Raw genomic sequence first — 22,424 nt, 5'->3', positions numbered from 1 at the left:
AAATGCATACATTGCATTTTGTTGGAGAACGTTGTCATGTGGAGAAAAGTTTAAAATATAAATCTATAGGAGAACAATGACTTATTTTCTTAAGATAAATATTAGCAATTACTTTTTCTGTTAATTTTCCGTTGCATTCCGTTTTCCGTTGAACATTTTCATAGTACTTAGAGAGTTCATTTAGTTAGCTGGTTCTTGTTTCTTTCTCTAATAGCCTCTTAAGAAGACGAAATCCAAAACGGCAGTGATTTTGAATTCTCATTTCCAAGTTACTGTGCCATAAATGGGATCTTAGGCTAGCTTATACAAACACAGTTTATTTGCATGTATTTTTTTTGAAAATAAAATATTTTTTTAATGGAATTGCGAAACATTATTTTTCTATGATGCCGTTTGAAACGCATGCGCGTAGGTTAGTCAATTGAAAATACCTTCTGCATAATAGAGGTCGGTAAAGAAAGAAAACGTTCTACTAAAATGTTTCTGACAACACACGTGGAAATTTTCCTGTTTTTTTGCAAAGAAATGCCATTTTCATCTGCTATAAAATCACAAAGGCCCTGCTCTTTCATTAATGTTGTAGTGGAAACGAACGATGCAATCATTTCTCACTTCCGGTATAATTAATTACATCCATCAGAAAGATTAAACTACAAATCGTTTATCCAGATTCAACAGTAGCATTAGACATGCAAATTACTATAGTTGTTACACTTACCATTGACCTTCATGTCCATTGAAAGAGCTACCATCATGCTATCAGAAAATACTTCGCTCTGGTCGATGCTTCCCTAAACAAAAGAAAAAGATATCATTTTTAGCAACATACTGAGATTATAATATGGATCTAAGAAAAAGGCGATTGAAAAGTATTAAGGGATTTTACGCTCTCTAATTGTTGTCATAACTGATCGCTTATTGAAAAGCATGCTGCTTTAAAATATTAATACACCTTGGACAAACATTCAAATCAGTTAATGTTGGTTACAATATTAATTAATATATCTAATCTTATTTTAAGTTCTCTTATGTTCATGTTAACCATAACAACAACCATTTTTGTCATAGAGACAAATAATACATTTTCCCCTTCCAAGTAATGATGGAAACTCTTTGTAAAATTTCTTGAAGATTTTTATGACCGATAAGTCTCATTTTCTTAAGTATATTTTTGTTATTGTGGCTTATATCACATAAAGCTACCTATTTAGAATTAGAAACTGTCTTAAACATACAGGGTCATGGCTATTTGTTTTTATGCTCTATATGAAATGAAATTGTTGCAACTGGTAACCCGTTGGTAAAATATTTAGACTACCAAGATGTTAGATCTTAACTATGTTAGATCTAAAAGATTCTGTAAGCCCTTATCCTCCTTTAAACAGTCCTTAAATCGCCCTACACACCACGCTACATGTATAATTTTGTTACTCGTTTTAAAGCATTTATCGATGTCAAAGTACTAGAAGAAGGAAATGGAAGAAAACAAAAACAAAAACTGGAGAAACAATTGATACAGCAGCTTTATAAGAATTAATGAAATAAAGAATGATAAAAAAAATAATTTAAAATGAGGACGCATGAGTAGCAACGAAAATAAACTTCAACAAAAAAACATTTACATTTGGAATGGAGGTGTATGCTAAGCTAACGAGTATTCCATAGATGATTCAATTTAATACTTCCCAAAACACACCAACAGTAAATTGTCGGAAGAAAATTTTTAGAAAAAAAAAATGATAAAGATAACTTCTACAAATAATTAAAGTCACTGGTGCAGAAAAGACGAATTTCTTTGTTTAAATTTTCAGCGATAAGCTCTTCGGCTCTGCGTGGCAGGCAAAAAGATGGAGGTGGTAGGTGAAGCGAAGTGATTTTTAGTCCATTTTATCATACTAAGGCATTTTCCTGCCTTTAAATGAATTTAAATAATTCAGAGTGCATCAATCTACACTCGATAATATTTTATAACCTCAAACAAAGAAAATGAAGAAATTTACAGGTAAAAGACCTCTCTTTACTAAATCCTGGCATCTTTTTGGCTGTTACGCAAATGTCAGAGCCCAAGAGCTTACCACTGAAAATTAAACAAATGACGTAACGCTAGAATCCATCTATGTTTTCCATACATGTTTTTTACTTATAAAATGATTTTAGAAGACCCAAGACTTTCCATCTAATGGTTTGGATCTTTATCATTTTGTTTCTTAGTAAATGCGTAAAATTAGTCTGGTTAGTAATAATTTAAATATAAGCGACAAAATAAGTTTTATAGTAGCTTTTTATTAGTCTTCCTGATAACATAATCCATTTTCCTGTAGGTAGTTGTTTTTACAAAATTAGGAAGACATCTAACATAATAACACAACTCGGAAACCATTTACATAATATTGGTTATTGCTGCTTCATTGTACAATTCGCAAATATTGTATAAACCAATAAACATTCTAAACTAACCAAAGCTGCAACTTACCTGCGAAGGCAAACTCGTGTCTTTTTTAAAACGTTTTCTAAATTTTTCTACAACCATGCTACTTAGCTATCGTCAAAAAATTTCAAATGTTTCAAAAATTAATTTAGCAGCTCTTTGAACATATCTCATGCAAAATTACACCAATTTGTGGCCTCCTAATCTCCTATTATCATACAAAACTTTCGCAATAAATGTAAATGACAAAGTCATGCCATACCATGTCAGACTAAACTGAGAAATTAGTCATGACCACTTGATAAATTTAAACTTGACTCACAGACAGTGGTGTATAATTTGACAGGATTTTGACTATAAATGAGCTTACCATCAGCAGTTTTCTTTTGAAGGTGACTTTAGATGGGAAGTATTAAGAGAAGACAGAATGTTAACATTCTAGCTAATCTATCAGTTAATTTATTAATTTCTATTTTTCTATAGAAACTTTTAATTACAAATGACTATCGTAATAAATTCCTCATATTCTAGAGAAAGGAGAGGTAATGACGTCACACTGACGTAGTAATTTAATGCGTGTGCATTCCTTAAATGACTTCTTCTGAGCTTGAAATTCAGAAATGGCATTTTTAATTTTCTAGACTTTAATAGAAACGTTCATTAGTGCATAAAAAATATTTTACAGCAAACTCTTGATGCTTATGAAAAACATTGAAATTTGCCATGGTGTTCATCTCATAGGGGCGATGTTTTTAGAAGACGCAAGCTTTACCTTAAACTGAGTTACAGAAAAACAAGTGATGCTTATAACATTTCGCTGGTGAATTTTAATATAGAAAATGTAAAATATCCATATATTATGGATAAATAAAAGCGATAGTAATAACTATGCTTTATTGTTGTAAAAATAAATTTTGATTTACCCTTTCCGAATATATCTAGTTAATTGTCCTGAATTTGGGCGGTTCTTCGAGCATGGGCGTTTATTGGTGTGACTGAAGTTTTGCCTTGGCGTTAATGATTATTAAGAAGTTTTTTCATAATGTCACAAAAATATTTTGCCATTAACTTAACAAAAGACGTGAAACCTCGAATACTAGCAATAGATAATAACTATATAGAGTTGAAGTCATTTGGTAATCGCCAGATTTTAATGCAACTTGTCTACAGCCGGTTAGAATTGAAGCTGAAGTCGTGAATGTGGTAAACAAATACCTAAATTGATTGGTTCCTTGTTTATCAAATAAAATTTAATGAAAATCATGAATAAGGCACTATTTGGAAATTTATAAATGTGTTAAAGTCTTAAAATTCGTATTTTTTAATCCTGCCAAATAGACAATTTACAAAAATGATGATGTCAAAAAATAGCCTTATTTAACTAATCTGAAAATATGTTTCTAAGTTGCTTGTGTATTTAACATTTTTTACAATAATTTTAAGTCAAAGATTTGCTGAATAAGGAAGAAAAGGATCGTTATTTTGAGAAAAGTATTGACTGTAGAAAATTTAATCTTGTTTGGAAAATATTTTAGTACATGAATAAGACGCAAAAAGTTCCCTGAATCATTAACAGCTTCCATAAAGTTTGGATGCAAGAACAGCTACGAATATTGGTTCTAATGCAACAGACAGAAAAAGCTTTATGAAAAACTTTATAAAATTTTATGTCAGCAAGAAATCATCAGAAAAAATCTAGCATTATTTGAGAAAAATCATACATTAAAAGGGTACAAAAGCTTATTTAGTGAAACGAATGTTAATGACATTATCCATGGAAATTATTTCTCAGATCAAAATGTCAGATCTATTATATGAAAATGTCGTCATCAATCTTAAGAGAGTTAGGTAGATAGATAAACCAAATTCCCGACATTATTTCGTTGTGTTGACGCGCAACAGAATGGCCGTGTTAGAAAAATGTCGAAAAATTGCCTTTCTTTGAATTATTTTGATTTTAAATAATTTTGTCCACGAACCGCGAAAAAATTGAATAAAATCTTTCGTGTTGCGGTTTAATAACAATCTCATAATAATAAAAAGTAATGAGTTAAAAAAGATCACGAACTGCCACTGTTGACATTTCACAAAACGTCATTTTTTAAATTTTGAAAAAATTATGAGACCCTCTTCATTAGAATGCTAATTAATTATTATATATCCTTTTTCTCCAAAAAATGCTAACGTGATGAATAAGAAGGTTGCGACGACCCCCGAAACTAAAATTCTTCCAGAAATCTTATGATGTCAGAATGCACAATTTCCATTATTGTAATATTTGAAGGGCTCAGAAAAAAATTCCTATAAATCATGCTACATTATGGACAATGGCGAATTGTGGTTTGAGACTGTTTTCTTATCTACAGTTTCTAATATTTATTATGGTTGAACCAAGTTGTTCTAATGCTGCTAACTTAACTGCAATCCAGTTATTGAAATAAATGCTTAATTTCAAAGATAAAACTCACAAGGAATACTTGTTATGAGCGGCTAGCCCTTTTTTACGATTCCTCATCCACCCTACACATTTTCCTGGTAGAACTTTTGCAGCCTTTTGGCTAGGGAACATTCGTCAGGCGGCGATTTTCATTTTATAAATACCTTAAAAATTCTCAGTTTCTAAAAAACTATGATCAGGATTGCAGTTCTTAAAAATGAATTAAAGTAAATCAACTTATTTTTTTTCCTAGTTTGAAATATTTTAATTTCTGTCATTGTTTAACAATATACAAAATGATGACTATTGTCTCACTAGGAGATCTTGGTGAAATAAATTTTTGAACACGAAAACTTTGATGAGCTGACAAAATTAGTAACATAAAAAAAGGTTTTTATATAAAATGAAAAAATAATAAAAAGAGAAAGTCGATATTAAAAACTGTAAATAAGTTAAATCGTGAGAGACATCGGTTGTGGATTAAGGTTATTGTTTTGTAGCTAATTACCTGGATTAAAATTAATTTTTGAGTCGCTCTAACCACCAGACTACTAACGTTTTCAGATACTACTTAACATTCTTAGAAGTTTCGAATAGACATTGGCATGTTTTATGCTACTGATGTGTCTGTTTTTTGCAACGTGCTACTCTTTTAAACAGGTGACATGACAAAATTCACAGGTACTCCTTCTGGAATCGAAATCTACTCTGGTATTTTTACAAGGTGATAATAAGTGCAGTACAAAGGAAAGTCTTACTAGACGACAAGTCTAACTTATAAATTTTGATTTTTATCATTGGCCTCAAATCGGGTCTACTCGATAGGTTATATATAGAGAAGTTTTGAAAAATTCGTTATTAAGCACTAAAGTAACTAGGGGAAAACTTATGACAGTGTGATTCCTAAACCTATAAAGCTATTTAAAAATGCGCGCCATATTTATTTTGTATTTTGTTTTTCTGAGACATTGTAGCAGAATCAAACCTACGTGATGCAGAGTGTGACGTAGATAAATGATTAAACTAACGAGCAAGGCAAGTCAAGGTGATAATAAAACAAAATAAATTAGCAGTGGGAGATAATGAACTTCTAAAGCTGAAAATATACTCTTCGAACAGTAAACGAAGCTGTTTCTATCTAAAGTAAAAGTTGCATTTTTTTCCCATAGACACAAAATAATAATGAGAAGACAAATCACAATTCAATATTGAAGTTGCATCCACAATTTTTGTAATGAATATTTTTTATCGGTTTTCGGGAACAGTGGAACATATTTTTGCATTTATTAATAAGCAATAATGTAATCACAAAAGTAACAAGTACACTACAACAAGAGTAAAAAAAACAGCAGCAAAAACAACAACAATAACAATGACAACAACAATAACAACAATGTCTTGAAGTTCAAATTAGCACGGCCGCTATCACTAACCACAAAACAACACTTGGTTATAAAAAAAATTACCTTTAGTTTCTTAGTTTGTTTTGGTCCACTAACTGTCCTTGTAAGGGTATGTGGTGAAAATAACCACGAGTTCATTCTTTATTTATTCATTTTTAGTAAAATTTCGACCTGTTTTATAATATATCTCTTCTTTCCAATGCATTAACTAAATAGGCTATATGTGAAAATACAAAATTAATGTGATAAAAGATTTATTTTGCGTCTGTTTAACTCATTTGCTTCATACGACTCTTCGTGTTTGAAATAAGGCTTAGGTAACAGATCAAATATCATTAACGACTCTTTTAAAAATGTCTTTTAATAACTTTACAACATCTTAACAGCTAAACCCAATCATCATACTTTAAGTGTACCAGCGCTAAATGTTATTAAAAGGTTTATGAATATAATCAAACATATCTAACATATTCTGCAGCGTTAGGTCATCATTAGAATCAATCCTAAGAAATTGAACGACGTTATTATAGAAATGAACTGCTGCCACAAGAATGTATAAAACTGTTGTAATTGCATATTTAATAACTGCGGGATGATTGTATGCGTTAACAATTGGCATGGAAGTTTTCTCCTTTATTTTTTCAACGTGTGATGTTTTACATTAAGTGTATATATATGTTTATATCAAGAATTACTAACGTTTTCAATCTTCAAATTTTCACTGCCAAACAAACTCCTTTTGCGTTGACTTTCTTTCATATTATGTCATATTAAGATGAAACGTTGGAATGTCAGAGGTCTTGCAGTGAAATGCTTAAATTCAAAGACCTCTACGCCGCACCATCTTTAATGGCAACGTAAAAGTGGTGACTAAATTATGTATGAGATATCAATATACACAGATACTCGACAAAATCACTTTGGAAAATTTGCATACGTCTCAAAGACACTTGCCAAACATCTTTTTCTACGTGTGCAACTTAGCTATAACAGGAATGTGTTCTTAATGTCACTTCGTAATGTCAGTTGCACAATCGCAATAGCGCAAAATGTGAATTGTGAAACAAAATATTTTCTTTTAGCGATAGCAAGAAATATATCGTTGATACCGATATCAAGAATATTAATGTTACCGCATTAACACATTATGCTAAAAATAGAAATTTTAAAGAAAGCCACAGAATTTAAATTTGCGAACATAATCCGTTAACAAGCTGGCTGAGGTAAAAAATAAATTACATTTATTGCTGTTTTTTAAGGCGCTCTTTATTACTTTAAATTTTAGCTATTAAAATCAAAGTAGATGGCCATTTTTTCCGCAGCATGTGTTATCTACTTAAATCTGATACGAATTAATGTCCATATTCAGATTACTAACACTTTCTAAGCAAATTATAGGACTTGCTTAAATCTTATTAGCCTAAAGTTTACTTTAAATAATTTTTCATAACTTTTTTCAGGAAAACAAAAGAAAGTAACGAAGATAATCGTTCATGGCCATACATACTGATATTACGAATGCCATACAAAAACATGGAGTCTATTTAAACCATATATCACAAGCACAATGACTCACCTGATACAAAACACAAAGGGTGGGGGAGGAGGGGGGGGTGCATACACAATCATGGGAAGCATAGAATTCTCACACAAATAATGAACGAATACAAAGCTACGAAAACTTATTCACAGTCATGGTACACATATTAACAGGAGGAGATACATACGCAACTATGTAACCCAGGCATACCACTACAATCCAACTGTCAAGACGGATATACCTTTCAGAAATACTATACCTTCACTGTAGCGTGCTTAATTTTATTAGCCAGCTGCAACAGTTTGTTAAACAAACGAACATTCAAAGTTTTAAGATGAGACGTGCTGTGGTTTACCAGGCCATGATGCAAATAACGCCTTCAATTTATTTGTTTTATATATAACAATCAATCATTTTACCAACGTCAATTATGTGACATGTCATATGTATTTTTATCCGTTATGTTTCTTCTATATCGCGTATTATTACAACGGAGTAGTTGCATGACCCATGGAAAAGTCTACTTTGCTATAAACACTAAGAGATAATAAATCTGGATGGCTAATACAGAAAGCTGAAAATAAATTAAACGTAATAGTTTGAAATCGGAAATATTTAAATCGGTTTTATCTCTTTAGGTAGATAAATAGATGTGCATAATTTACCTAGCCTCACAAATATCGAGGGATGTAGCCTGTCTATTATTTCCAGGAGGAGCCATGGCTTTCATGGGGAGTCCTGGAGTATTGCTCTCTTTGAGCTACGCAAACTCAATTAGGGTCAGCGTTTGAGTTTTTCAGCCAAATTATGATATTTTAATTTTATTCAAGCATTTATAAGTAGCTTTTTAGGTCCCATACCTTTCAAAGACCTTAATATTGGCCATCACTCAAAACTATCCCAAAAATCTCTATGAAATCCTTATAATGGGGAAGTTTAATAACTCCTGTTAGGAACATCTTTAGAACTTGAAACTTGCAACACAACTTTTTTATTAAGAAGAATCATTTCACATAATTTGGACACGTGATTAATCCGATTTCCGGATTTTGTCAGATTTTACCCAAAAATCGGAAAAACAAATTTTCGGGTGAAAATCGCAAAGTATGTTAAGTAACTTTAGCTTTCAGAAACTTTAAACAGAATGCAAAAAGCTGGAACAAAAGTAATTAAATTTTAAGCAGATAGTGGCTTTTTTTAGCAAATTTCAAACTTCTGATGACGTCACAAAAAATGTGCTGACGCAAGCAAAAATTTATTGCTGCCATTTTGTTCCTTTTATGACGTACTATAAATATGCCAAGTTTGAATTAATTTAAGCAGATTCCGCCCCCCTCCCCGGTCATAGTATGTTCGAAAAACCCCGGACCGAGTAGGGTTAATGAAGTCGGTGATTGACGTCAGAGTTCCCAGTTTAATTCATCCCACTAACTGGTGCTTTTTCCAATATTATAATACATTTGTTGCAATGTGAAGCACGTATCACTGTTTGCTTAGCCAAAATTGACCTTCTTATTGCGTTTCTTTCCTGACTATTGCTCATTGTATGTGCATCTTCCATTCATTGTGTGTGCATTTTCCATTTTAATTTGATTAACCAATGAGTAAGTCTTAAATTGCGCCTAAATTGTTGAGATTTTTGCTGTTTATAAAGTAAAAAGCAGAAAACAAGCGAGCTAAAATAACCGAGTAGACACAAGCGAGCTAAAAAAACCGAGTGAACACGAGTGAGTTAGAATAAGCGAGTAAAAGTAGACAAGCGAAAATAAACAAGTTTCTTTATTTAAAAGTCGATAAATAAATTTTACATGAATTGTGAAACTAATTTGACATTAAGTGTAAAAGCCAAGGAAGCTTTCCCAGGCTTTTTTTTCTTATTTCTACTTTTTAAGAAAAAGCGTGTACGGTGTACTTAAAACAGCTGTAGGATTTTATTTTTCTCTTAAATGGCTAGATAAACTACGTTTTTGTTTTATCACAGAATTTCTGCGTTTTTTACAATATTTGACGGTTGTGAAGACTTTACCTAATTGTCCAGCGGAAATGTTCAGCACCTCTGACATGAACGTTGTTCAATCAAATAAAGTTGTTTCACTTTAGCGTAGTTATTTATATGTACTTCTTGGATTAGCAACAATACTCAATTTGAGCATGATTTTATAAATCATGATCCTTATAATGCTGTAAACGTAGGTGTAGCTAAAGTGAAGCATGCTGAAACATAAATACAACAGCTTGTTCAACTTTTAAAAAAATATGAAAGCTAGCAAAACTGTTTGTCAGGAAAACAAATGTACTCTGCGCTAATACTAGACACCTGCAAACCAGCGATGCCTTCTCAGTTGCATTGTTTTACAAGTAAAAAAAAATGTCACAGTCACCCACCTCAACATTTTTAAAAATATAAAAATGATATCATATTAACCTTATTTAAAATGGTGGCTTCTGTGCAGGTGATGCGAAGATATAACAATTTCTATCTATGCCCAATTCGTTGACTAATAGCTCATCCTGCCTGACCACAACAACAGAGCTTATATAGTGCTTTACATTTTGCTCCAACATTAAACACGCATGATTGAAGTGTGTCAAAACCAGAAAAAATATTTCAACAATAGACAAAATTATAAAAAAATGAAATTAATAAACACCAAACTGCTTACCTGATCTTGTTTTAATGAGCTTTTTTGTTTTAATGAAAATTTCTCTGAATCTACACTTAGACTTTCTTTCGAGCAGTATCCACTTTCTGCGATGCTTTCCCTAAGAGATCTCTGCATCATTGGGTCATGATTTACTCGCATATAACTTTGCTGTTTCTCTGCAAGAGTATTCGCATTTTTTTCTCCATTGTTACCAATGTTTTCTAAAGACGGTAAACTATATGACCGTTCCAGAGTTTGATTCCTTAGTGATGTAATCCCTTGTTCAAAATTGCATGAAACATTCAAACATAACTTGTCGTACTTCTCATCTTCTGGAATAAATCTTCTGGATTTTGAATGATAAGACGTGGACACACCAACTACAGCGGATTTCCAACCAGCGAAATTTAATGCGTGCAACCACGTGCGTAATAACAAATCCGAGCCCACTTCAAAAAGATACAATGACGTTTCGTTTTGGGCATTTAACATAAATAAACCCGTTTCGCTTTTAGATCCAGATGAAACTGATGTTGTGTCAGGTTGAAAACGAAATAATTCAATTCCTTTTGTTTGGTCTGTATAGACACACAGTATATTTCTATACACAGACGTAAAGGCTTTGGCCCACCGATTTCGTAATCCCTGTTTAAAATTGACTTCTCCCTCAATGAAAACAGTTTCTTTCGAATTTCTGAAATTTTCTGCTGTCATTTTTTAATTAAAATCCTGAAATAGAAAAATTAAATTTAATCCAATACAAAATTAAACGAGTATTTTGTACCCAAATTAAACAGATCTATATCGAAATTTTTAAATCACTTTTTACTGAATTGGTTTCCGTCATCTGGACCATTCACAGTGTACTTCTTTAGTTCGTGAAAGGGAAGTTATAGCAAGCATATTAAAGAATATATGAGATATGTTTCTGAAAATTTACGAAGTATGTCTTCAATGTAATACCCAAAAACTCTATTTCATTCGTGTTTCTTGTAAATACTTTATGAGATTGATAACCTGTTTTGTCGTGTATCTTAGAATTTAATAACTATTCTGAAAACAATAGCTTGCTTATCTCGTCTTTCTAATTTAACAGACGTTTTTTTAATTAATCTCTTCAATGTTTAAATAACATATGTAAAATTATATCCAAGCAACCATCAATCTTGTGAATCTGCTCAAAATGAAAAACGATCGTAACAAAACTAGGAAATTAAATTAGTCATTGGGACCTCAAGGTTTCGTTACAGACAAAGCATAGTTTATCCAATTTCTTTTAATTAACTCGTGACTTTCTAAACTTGGTAACTGAAACTCGGATTAATAAGAAGGAGAAACACATATTACGATAAAGATATATACATTCATACATTCTTAACCTGTTTATTAAACCTGAAAGATACACTGAAGTTCATAGCATTGCATAGCAAAAAGTCGAAAAATGTTGCACAACGATTATGAAAGGACTGTCCACTTTACAGTCTATTGGCGTCTAAAATTGCACGACAGCTATTTCATTTTCTTAAAAACAGAGTTTTTAATTACTTGTAAATTGTAAGTTAATATTCACGGGAACTTATTTCCTTGAATTTATTTTTCGGAAATTTCGCGGGAAAAAAAAGAATTTTTTTTGAACCAATTTTTGCGGATTAGGCAAATATGGAAAGTTTGCGGGAATTTATTTTCGCTGCTCGGAATTTTCAGATAAATGTAAAGTAAGAATAAAAGGAAAAAATAAATAAAAAAAAAAAAATTCCGGTGAGTATGTTTTTTGTGTTTTATATAAATTCTAGCTACATCACCTTTGTTTCAAGGGAGGTTGGAAATACCTTGTCTCGTGACAGCATATGCCAGGGACGATAGAGAATTCATATGGTGTTGGACAGATAAAAAGAAATTGTCGAAAGAGTTTACTGTGAACCAAAGAACGAAACCACCGTCAAAGAGTAAAGACATTCGAGATTTATTTTGAAACAACGTACAAAAGAAAAGGAGAATGTTTAATTAGTATAAAAACATACATCGTTGTGTTTTGTATTAAAACTTCCCAGGATTCAGCGTAAATCCAAGTCAAATTAAGAAAAGTTCGCGGGAATTTTTTTATTTCGCAGTTCAAGGTTATTTAACCTTTTCGTGGGAAGATATTTTCGCGTTTTTGGCAAAAATCCGCAAAAACCGCGAAAAAAATTACCTTATATAATTATAGGTCTCTCACATTATAGGTATAATGTGAGAGACTTTGTCAAAGATATAAAATTGCAATTACACAGGTATTATGCTATCGTACGAAAAGCATATTGATTGTTGAAATATGTAAATGATGTTTATGACTTAACCTTATCGTCCTGTTAAATTTATTAAATTGATCAACTGATATATTATCTTCTCAAGGTTGATAGAAGGAAAATTTCTATGGACCAAACTACAACAACTCACGATTGATGAACTTTAAAGATATGTCGATGCAATCATTAAAATGTATTTTATTAACTTATAAAGAATAGTAAATACAAAATACTACTGACTCTACAACAATGGTATTAACTAAAATCTATATAGCATTTGATTTTTTTATTAACCAGGCTTTTATTTATTAGATTTATTTATTATTATGAATAGTAAATTTAAAAAATCGAAAATGTAATATCTCTCCCATGGTGAAAGGTAAACCATGTGATCACGAAGTTGACAAATGTCAACGAAGTGTCATGATCAAAAAGAAAGTCTAGTATGCTTCCTCGTTACGTAAGGAGTAACATCCATCATTAGAATGTAGTGTTTCCTAATCAACTTTTTAAAAATTAAAAAAAGTGGAAAATATTGTTATTTATAGTGTCTTTAATTTACTTTATTTGGTGAGAACATTTCAACGTTCTGTTTGAAGTTCTTGGTGCACAAATAAAAGTTGTCCTACATATCCTTCAGTTTTTACATATTCCTTATTATTAATTGGTTAAAAAAAGGCTTAAATTCTCCTCGTTTTGTTTCAAGTGTTCAAAAATATCAACGAAAGGTATCGTATTATACTGATTATCTGATAGGAATTTGATGGATAATTTCAAATAATAAGCAATGGCTAAGATTCTAGATAGTATAAGAATGAAAAACGATGAAATCCATGTATAAATCATGTATTGGTTGCAGTAATTAAACGAAAGGTTAATATTTATTTTTTTTATTTTTAGAACAATATTTGTAAGGTAGGAAGGGGGGGTGCTGGTCCTCTGTGCTTTTTTTCCTAAGTGTGCCCTCAATTAACGAGGTACTAATAGATTGCGAAATATGACTTATGAATTAATTGAACAACCTCGTTCCCAGGGTATTTTTCCTTGTTGATGAAATGGATAGCGACGAAAAGGTTGTTGGCCACTCCGTAATAACGGCTCAGGGGCCACAAGACTCTGGGGACGAGGTTGTTAATTGAAAGGACTGTTTAATTAGGATTATGAGATGTTTAAGACCGATTATAACAAAAGAACTTTCAACAGAACGGAATGCATGAAAAAATTTCACATTACAATCTAATGAGAAGCAATTCTCAAAGAGTAAATAACACTGTGTTTTAAGCGACAGTCATCTGATTTTATTATCAACCTGAATAATAGGCCTGGTAAGAAAAGATTTTTAACGTAGTGAGGTACTCATATGTTTCCAAGACGATAGCGAGTCTTCGAAAAAAAATACTTATTACATCACTTTTGACAATTAAATATATATATGCATTAATAAACTGTAAGAAAACTTTAACGAGTTACTGTTCATTTCCAATGCAAAAACACTGGTCAAAACAGAAGTAAACTTGAAACTCTTTTTTGAAAAACTTTATCGCAAGCGGACTAACTGTTCTCAAGTTTATAAAGACATCAGCTTAAATAAAGGAAGAATTAGCTACAAGTTTAAAATGTGTGAAATGATAAAAAGATCTGTTTACTTTTATTCACGAACAAAGAATTGGCTATTAAAGTCTATAGAAATATCTGCATCAGAAAATCTTAACTTACCTTTGTTAGATGTTCATTCAAACGTTACTTTGAAAGAGACGTTTTATGAAAGGGCTTTACAGAAGATTGATGCATACCGTAAATGACAGATTAAGCGGGTCGTGCTCAATAACCGCCACTGTCGAATAAGTGCCCCTGTCGAATAAGCGCCTCTGTGAAGTAAGCGCCCCGAGGTTAGGAAAAAATTTGTAAATAAGCGCCCCTGCTCTAATAAGCGCTCCCCTCCCTCTCCCCTTAAAAAAGGAAGCACTTTTCGGATCGGCACGAAAACACATAAAATATATATCATTACTATTGTATCTCATTCATAAAAATTATGAGAATGAAGTTAAAAATATTTGCTTTTCTGAAAAAAATTAATAAGAGCCCTTGCTCAATTAAACCCCTCTGCCAACTCAGCGCCCCTGTTAAAATAAAATTTTTAAATAAGCGCCCTGACGCTTAAACCGTCATTTACAGTATCTCATTTACATTGCTTGAGTGCTGCAGTCAATACAGAATATATTTCATACTATACCATGCTATGTGTCAACTCCGTCACCATGTAACCTTGAATGACAAATTACTCAATAAAAGTTGATTTACATTTGTAATAACATTGAACATTTGAATCGACACGAAAAGATCTTCCTGTCCCTTTCTTTTCTTGTATGTAATTGCTTTATACGAGAAGAATCAACTAATATGATCTATAGTTATGTAAAAACATATTTACATGTAAATTCACGGGTATGCATTACAATATTCTACAATAAACCACATCAACTATTAAATCATATGTTCGAAAATAAACTCCTCTATTAGAAAACCATAAAGGAAAAATATGTTTAAAAATCGGAAACAGCGCGAGGTTTCACATTTTCTCACAACATTAATCTGTGATAATTACCCTAAAGATACACCATAAAGAGTACACCACCAACGAACAAAAAAACCTATTCCATCTCTCTTTTTGTTTGCATTCATATCACTTCGAATAGCAATTGCAATTCATAGATCTCAGGATGAGCTTACGTTATGTTTGTTCAGCATACCAGCAATAAAAGACATAGCCTTTATTCACTGCTCTTTGATGTTACCGCAGCATATCCTCTCCAAAAAGGCTTACTTTTTTAATTGATTTTAAATATCCATCTTATAAATAAGAAAAGAAAATAATAGTTAGCTAAACCTAAGATTTCTGCGTAATTCGATAAGCCTGTTATACTTACAGCATCTCACTGACACCTTTGTGTCTGTCTTCTTTATTAAAAAAAAGTTTTCCTCGGTTTAAAAAGTTTAAATGCCAGAGAGAAATAACAGATTACCAAGATGTTCATAAATGTCAGTCTAGTAAAAAATGCTTCAACAATCACATTGTACCATGACAACAATCACATTGTACCATGGCAACAAAATTGTTGATGTCTTTTGTTCTGCTGATGTAAATGAATTTTAATGAGTTACATGCTGACATAATAGACCAATGAACTGACTAAGGTGTAAAAAACAATCATTCAGGTCAATCACAATACCTCCATAATAATTTTAATGATACCATCAAGAGTTTTATCTGGATTTACAGAAATATATGTGTTATTGTATGAAAATAAAGAGATTTCAATATGTGAAAAAAGGAATACACAAAGAATTGACAAGTACACAGAACAAAACCAAAAAATTTAAACAAAATTGACAACATATAAACAAAGCACAGTCAACAACCACTGATAATTCTTTTGTGGTATTAAACACGTTTTATTAACAATACTTCCAGTAAGCATAAAAAAGCATTTTATTTAACAATGGATAAAGTTCTTTTTATTTTACAACTAAATGGCATTCTTTATATTTTGTGCCCTTATAACGCCCAAACATGCATTGTTACGTCATCAGGACGTAAAATACTTACATATAGTTTTTTTTCTCGCGTTTTATTTGGCTTATTGTTGGCAAAAAACGTTATAAAGGCGCATTTTTGCACCCGCCACCCAACCCCTTAACTTTAAAACCACCCTCGTTCCTAGGTTTTTTGCCGTTTCCTCTCGTATCAAGAAAGCACAAACCCTGGGGACAAGGGTGCTTTTGAACAGGTCATCTGACAATGGTTGAATGCCAGAAAGGATTTGAATTTCGAAATTAAAAATGGAAATGTCGGTGTTCAGAGATATTTTATGTTAGAACAGAACTCAAAATTTACTTTCAGATTTTCTCCTTAATCATAATATTACAGATTAAAATATAATATAATTTATACTAATTGTTAGTCCATGGGAAATCCATTAGTGTCTCTTAACCATAGCAAAGTCGATATAAACATATCGCATTTTTGATCAGTAGCTTTAAGATTTCATGCGTTGTTAACACCGTTACAAACACACAGACGGACAAGGTCTATTGTAATAGAGATACATGTGTGTTTTTCATTTAATTACTTTATGATACATGCTTTAAATCACAGTGTCAATGCTTAGGACTTTTTTTCAAATCCAATTTAAAGCAGAATTTAATCAGTAGATTCCGTGTCACAACTAAAAAATTCTAAAAATTTGTCTTATTTCTTCGATAATTTCTTGCTGCACGGATCTAAAAAAAATAATGTCGTTTTTATCACTTAATTATGGGATAACGTTTACCTACATAAATCTATGAGGCTTTTTGGATATTTTTTACGAAGAAGGTATGGGGTAGAGTATATAACGTTGAGATGTTTCAGAGTTACACAGGGGCGGTCCAAAGTTTTCTACAATTCCCGGACGTAATGTATTGCACAAAAGCGTGGAGTATACAAGTTCGTTGCACAAGTAATTTTAAACACTATTTTGTAAAAGATATAGGTAGTCACTGTTCACTTATCATAAATGGACGTAGGATGTAGGTGTTAAGAACTTCGTTTATTTTTGCTAGATCAAAATTATTAAACGACGTTATTTCTACTGATGTTAGCTTTGCTGTTTCCCAATTTTTATTTTTTTACCTTACCGGACTATACCATAACGCGGATATGACAATGTGATTTCTGCGCCACTTTGCAATGTTCAAGCATCGTCAGATTGTAAAACACTTTAACGTCGGGGGTTGTGCCAGTCATTTTGCAATTACAGTCGACGCTCGATATTTAGAATATTAATTATCTCGAACTTTTGCTGTTTCGAGCTTTTGGCACCCCCTTCAGTCAGTACAATCTTCATTAGGCGAAATTACGTTCTATATTGCGAACTCCTTTACATCGAACTTTCATTTTGTTGTACTATTCACGTCTCAAAATTTTTTCTTCTTATTTTGAACAAAAACCTTCGATTTAATAAAAAGTTCGATTGAAGGCCTTCGACGCTCGACACCCCAATTATCCTTTATCTCGAACTTTCGCCGGTCCCCTGAGAGTTCGAAACGTAACCAAAAAGTAAGAACAATATGGGGTAAGATTTTTTTTCACCTTAGTGGCATGAAAATACTCACTTTACCTGGCATAGTCGTTGGTTCATTGCACATATGCAAACAGCATTTTGTATTTAGGTCCAAAAATTAACTTAGGTTACGTACAGAAAGCATTGTATCTGTCACGTGTCTCGAATATTTATAAAAAAATATGTTACATAATTTTATTTAGAATCTACCCACTTACATGGTCACAAAGTTAATTTAGTAAATTTATGCATTAACGTATCAATGTGAATCCAAATTTTTAAATAACAAATGATTAGAGACTCCAGCACGCAGCAAGTGTCACATCGTTATTTTTATGTTTTTGTGTTTTCTCTTTTTCTTTCTTCCTTTTTGTTTACATTTCGGCATTGTTTGATCTAATGGTATCACTTATAACATATGACAAAGGCAGAAGGTTAACGTAATCTTGTAAGCATCCAAAAATCGCTTTAATATTTCCTGCTTTACAAAGAAAAAACTGTGGAATAATTTGGTTATATCTGCTTAAAAAAATTATGACAAAATGCTATTTTTGTTTTGTGTCATGATTTTGAAATCTTACACGAAATCATTGTTTCAGCAATCATCATTGAATGGAGAAGTGATTTTAACGTCCTCCAAACTGTAACTACATTACCGCCAGAGATAAGTGTAATGTTGTTCTAACTTGCTTGCCTGTCACACGGTCAGTAGAGGGCACCAACTGGGCTGACAACACTATACTTAAAGTGTGTCGAAGTAAGGATTCGAGCCTGAAATCTTATAATTACAAGCCATATTCGTTGCCACTGTCCACTCTAATAAAATTGATTCTCGCGAATTTACCAATATTAATAATGTCAACTATTTTTCGTAGACTACATGGCATTTATTCCTGCAAATTTAATTCTTTTTAAGGTATACCCCGTTTTCTTTGATAACATTTCCATGTAGTGAAACACCCTAATTGCTAATTTTTGTACCGACCATTAAAATTATGTGTTTAACGCGAAGCTGTAGTAACCGTAAACTGTACAGGAAACAACAAGTTAATCAAAATCACCTATCTACAAACTTCACGAAGTGTCACATAGTAGTACTCACTGAACAACGCCTTTCCAACACCTGAATATGATAAGTTTCATAACAATGTCGTTTTTCTAATCATTTTCATAACAAAGTGCTTTTTAAACAAGGTCTTTAAATTAACATTTTTTAAGAAAACCACACGATTGTATCTTGATGAGTTACCACAAAAATATTAGATTTTAAACTATCATTAACGCATGGCTGTTAATTTAAAGTAATGGAAAATTATTACTTAACATTAGAAGTGAAATTGACATCATGCTGCGAATCCCTGTGGCTTTATTGAGTTTAATTAATATTAATGTTTTATAAAAATTGACAAAGTAACTTAATTCTTTTTTTTAAACGTCGTACCTTTCCCCTAAGAGTAACGAAAATCTGGCGGGAGATTGTAATGTATAGCAATAAAACAAAAAGGATTTTCATGACCGCCACATTAATTAAAATAGCTGCAAGCAATCTCTTAAAAATGATAGCTTTCACAGTTAGCAGTTGACAGAGAAATTTTATTATTAACCGTTTTTGAAGTACTGAGAAAAAAATCTTTACAAATGAAATACTTCGTTGCAAGGTTTTTAAATATGTTGACTGATTTCAGTTTAGTTTAACTTGTGAATAAAATATGTGAATGAAAGATACCGAATATGAATGGTCGATGTGTGAAAATGGGTCTATAAGGGTAGAATACACATTCCACCAACAAACCAGAGATCTTAAAGGTATTACAATACTCTTTCTTGCCAACAATTACAATAGGATATTACTTTAGATTAAGGCCGCACATCATTAGGTACATGTGCAGCTGGTTACCGTAATTTTTACCTAAAATATTTAAACTTGGCAAACTTATTTAGCTTGCCAAGTTTAAACTTATTAAAACTTGAAGCTGTGATTCAATTTAAAGCGAGATAACGGCGGCACTTTCGTTTATATTACAGACCGGAAACCTGGATTTACAATTTTTGTTTCTGTTAAATGAAATTGACGTCAGTGATAGAGGGTGTTAATACACTACAATAATTATCACGTAATCGAAATACGTGTAATTTGCAAACCAGAATAGTAAAAATGAATATGGCTTTGACCATTTCACCATGGTCATTACATGGCGGAATAGCACTGCCTCTACTTTTTTGAATCTTTGTAACGCACAACTCCTGCAAATGTGAAATATAAACATTGTTGTGAAAATACGGACCATTCTGTAAAATACAAGCAAAAAATTTTGATCAAGTTTTATTTAGATGTGATCTGTTACCGAATTATTCTTACTACCTAAAGGATTAAGACTTGAATAATTTGCAGGATTTTTTAAAATATAATAATCACAATGTAACAATGTTTAAAATGCAGCAGCATTTTCTGTTTAATTTAATATATAGTAATGGCGTCCCTGTTACAGTGTTAGAAAACGGTGTTATTCTTGTAAACCCTTATTTTTACTACTGTTTTTCATCCCTGGTGCGTAAAGTTTAAGGTTCAAATACTTTTTTTTTATCGCATCACGTTTCCTTGAAGCTCCTCACAAACGGTTTGTAAAGCTCAAACTGTAAGCGTGACAGTTTTGGGTAAGTGTTTATATTTCCACGACACGACTTAGCACATCGCACTAACTTATTGTTTCTGCTTGATTGAAAACAAAATAAATATATAATAAACGTACACTACGGCATACAGTGTCGCCAAAAGTTTGACTTGAAGTTAGTGTAACGTTTGAATTAAAAGAAGAAAGTAGAATAAAACAAAAGAAAGATTTTACCTTTTCTCTTTTGTTTATCCAGAATATATATATTGGGATTCAAATTAAAGTCTTTCCTGCATGCTCATTTACCTCAAGTCTTGCACACATAAATACAGAACCTGTCAACATTAATACCCAGTCGTGATAAGATGTGGACGATAACGAATTTTTATTACATACTGATTTTCACAAAGAATGCTTTAACTCTTAATCTTTTATAGTTAATTAGGTATGCATACCACAAATGCTTGTATTGAAAAGAAGATTTAAAGCTGGTTTTGTTTTAACCTCCTAATTAAGCAGGAGAAAATCATGACTGTTAAGTATAGCGCCTTCTTGCGAAAAGTTATTTCCTGAGACCAGTAGTTTGTTTATTTTGTATGCCAAGAAAATGTTGTTGCTTAGGGAGAGTAATAATAGCTGACGAATACACATATTTTAATTAGCAGAAGAAAAAACACGTGAGGTATGCATTGTGGTGATAATCTTTAATTTCCAATGCACGCAGCAGGCGAGTACCAGCTATTTTCACGAATGTTTTTGCTACGAATTTACTCTACGCGCATGCACAAAATCAAAAGTATTTATGGAATCGAATGATTCTCAAGAATGATTTGATTGCTTAGTATACGTCTATAAAGTTTTATATATTACATTTATATGCTATCATTTTAGGTGGGTTGCCATATTTTTTTTATATACATGCCCGAATACAGTTGTAACTTTTATTATATTTTATCAGTCTTAAAACTTTCCCAAAAATAGCGCGAGGACACTTCTGGATTTTTCTTCCAAGACTCGCTATTATACATAGGAAAAACAATTTTTTTATTTTTTATTTTTTTTTAATACCTTCAACCAAAGTTTAATTTAATCTCCTATTTCTTCCCACTGTAAATAAAGAAAATGTATGTGCGTTGCGTTCTCTTGTGTTGCTTTTACTTTTCTAATTTGATTTATTTTCCTTGGAAGTTGAAATACCTGTCCGTTCTATTTTTTTCCAAATTTCCCGTTAAAAACAGGAAAAACTTTACTCTACCAGATTGATGATCTTCACTATACATCACGACAAATGCACAAGATAAATTTCTACTTGATCGAGTGGAAGAAAGCTTTGCAACTTATTTTCCAGATTAAATGCATGATTCTACGTTCAAATTTTTGCTTTTCTTTTATTAAATTTCTTTAAACATAACGTACCATTATATATATTTTACTGTTTCCATTTAATATACATCTCGCTGCAAGCTTTTGATGTTCTTTATTTGCATTACCTTACCTTACAAGGGCGTGTCCTGTCAATTCGAAAGAAAAATTCTTCAGAAGGAGACAAGATCTATGTTTCAGTTAACTAATTCCCCCCTTACCTGTTTATGTGAATATTCGCATAACTTTGAAACTTCTAGGCGGAATAGTTGGAATTCTAGTTGTTCAAAATATTTGAGTTTAAGCCAAATTCTTTCCAAAAATCGGATGTTTTGTGGAATTAAAGACGAGAAGGTGTGTTAACCCTTATCGTCACTGCTGATGCAAAATTAATTTGATTTGATATCGTTCATTTTTTAGTGTTTAAATAAAGAAAAGTTTAAAGACCACTTTTTTGCCTTTCCCAAATTAGTTTTCTTTGATGTACCGCTGCACTTTCTTAACTTTGTCAAACAAAATGAATGTGATTTTTGAAATCCTCACATGAAACTTGATAAAATGTGAAATCTTTAGATTCATACAGGAAACAAAAAACATGTTAAAACAGTTT

At 31.8% G+C, this 22,424-nt stretch overlaps 1 protein-coding gene across 1 annotated transcript in view; it reads right to left on the bottom strand.

Annotated features, from left to right (window-relative positions):
- LOC130641050 (uncharacterized) overlaps positions 1-20,756 on the bottom strand; it is a 31,208-nt gene extending 10,452 nt beyond the window's left edge. The window contains exons 1-3 of the mRNA XM_057447689.1: positions 20,687-20,756; positions 10,472-11,182; positions 719-791 (exon numbers count right to left, since the gene is read on the bottom strand). Coding sequence (XP_057303672.1) covers positions 719-791; positions 10,472-11,167 — 769 coding nt within the window. The 5' untranslated portion in view covers positions 11,168-11,182; positions 20,687-20,756. The remainder of the gene's footprint in view (positions 1-718; positions 792-10,471; positions 11,183-20,686) is intronic.
- Positions 20,757-22,424: the final 1,668 nt, after the last annotated feature.

The sequence above is a fragment of the Hydractinia symbiolongicarpus genome, chromosome 4 (assembly GCF_029227915.1).
Source record: "Hydractinia symbiolongicarpus strain clone_291-10 chromosome 4, HSymV2.1, whole genome shotgun sequence".
Taxonomy (NCBI): Eukaryota; Metazoa; Cnidaria; class Hydrozoa; order Anthoathecata; family Hydractiniidae; genus Hydractinia; species Hydractinia symbiolongicarpus.
This window is presented reverse-complemented; position numbering and strand designations above follow the sequence as displayed.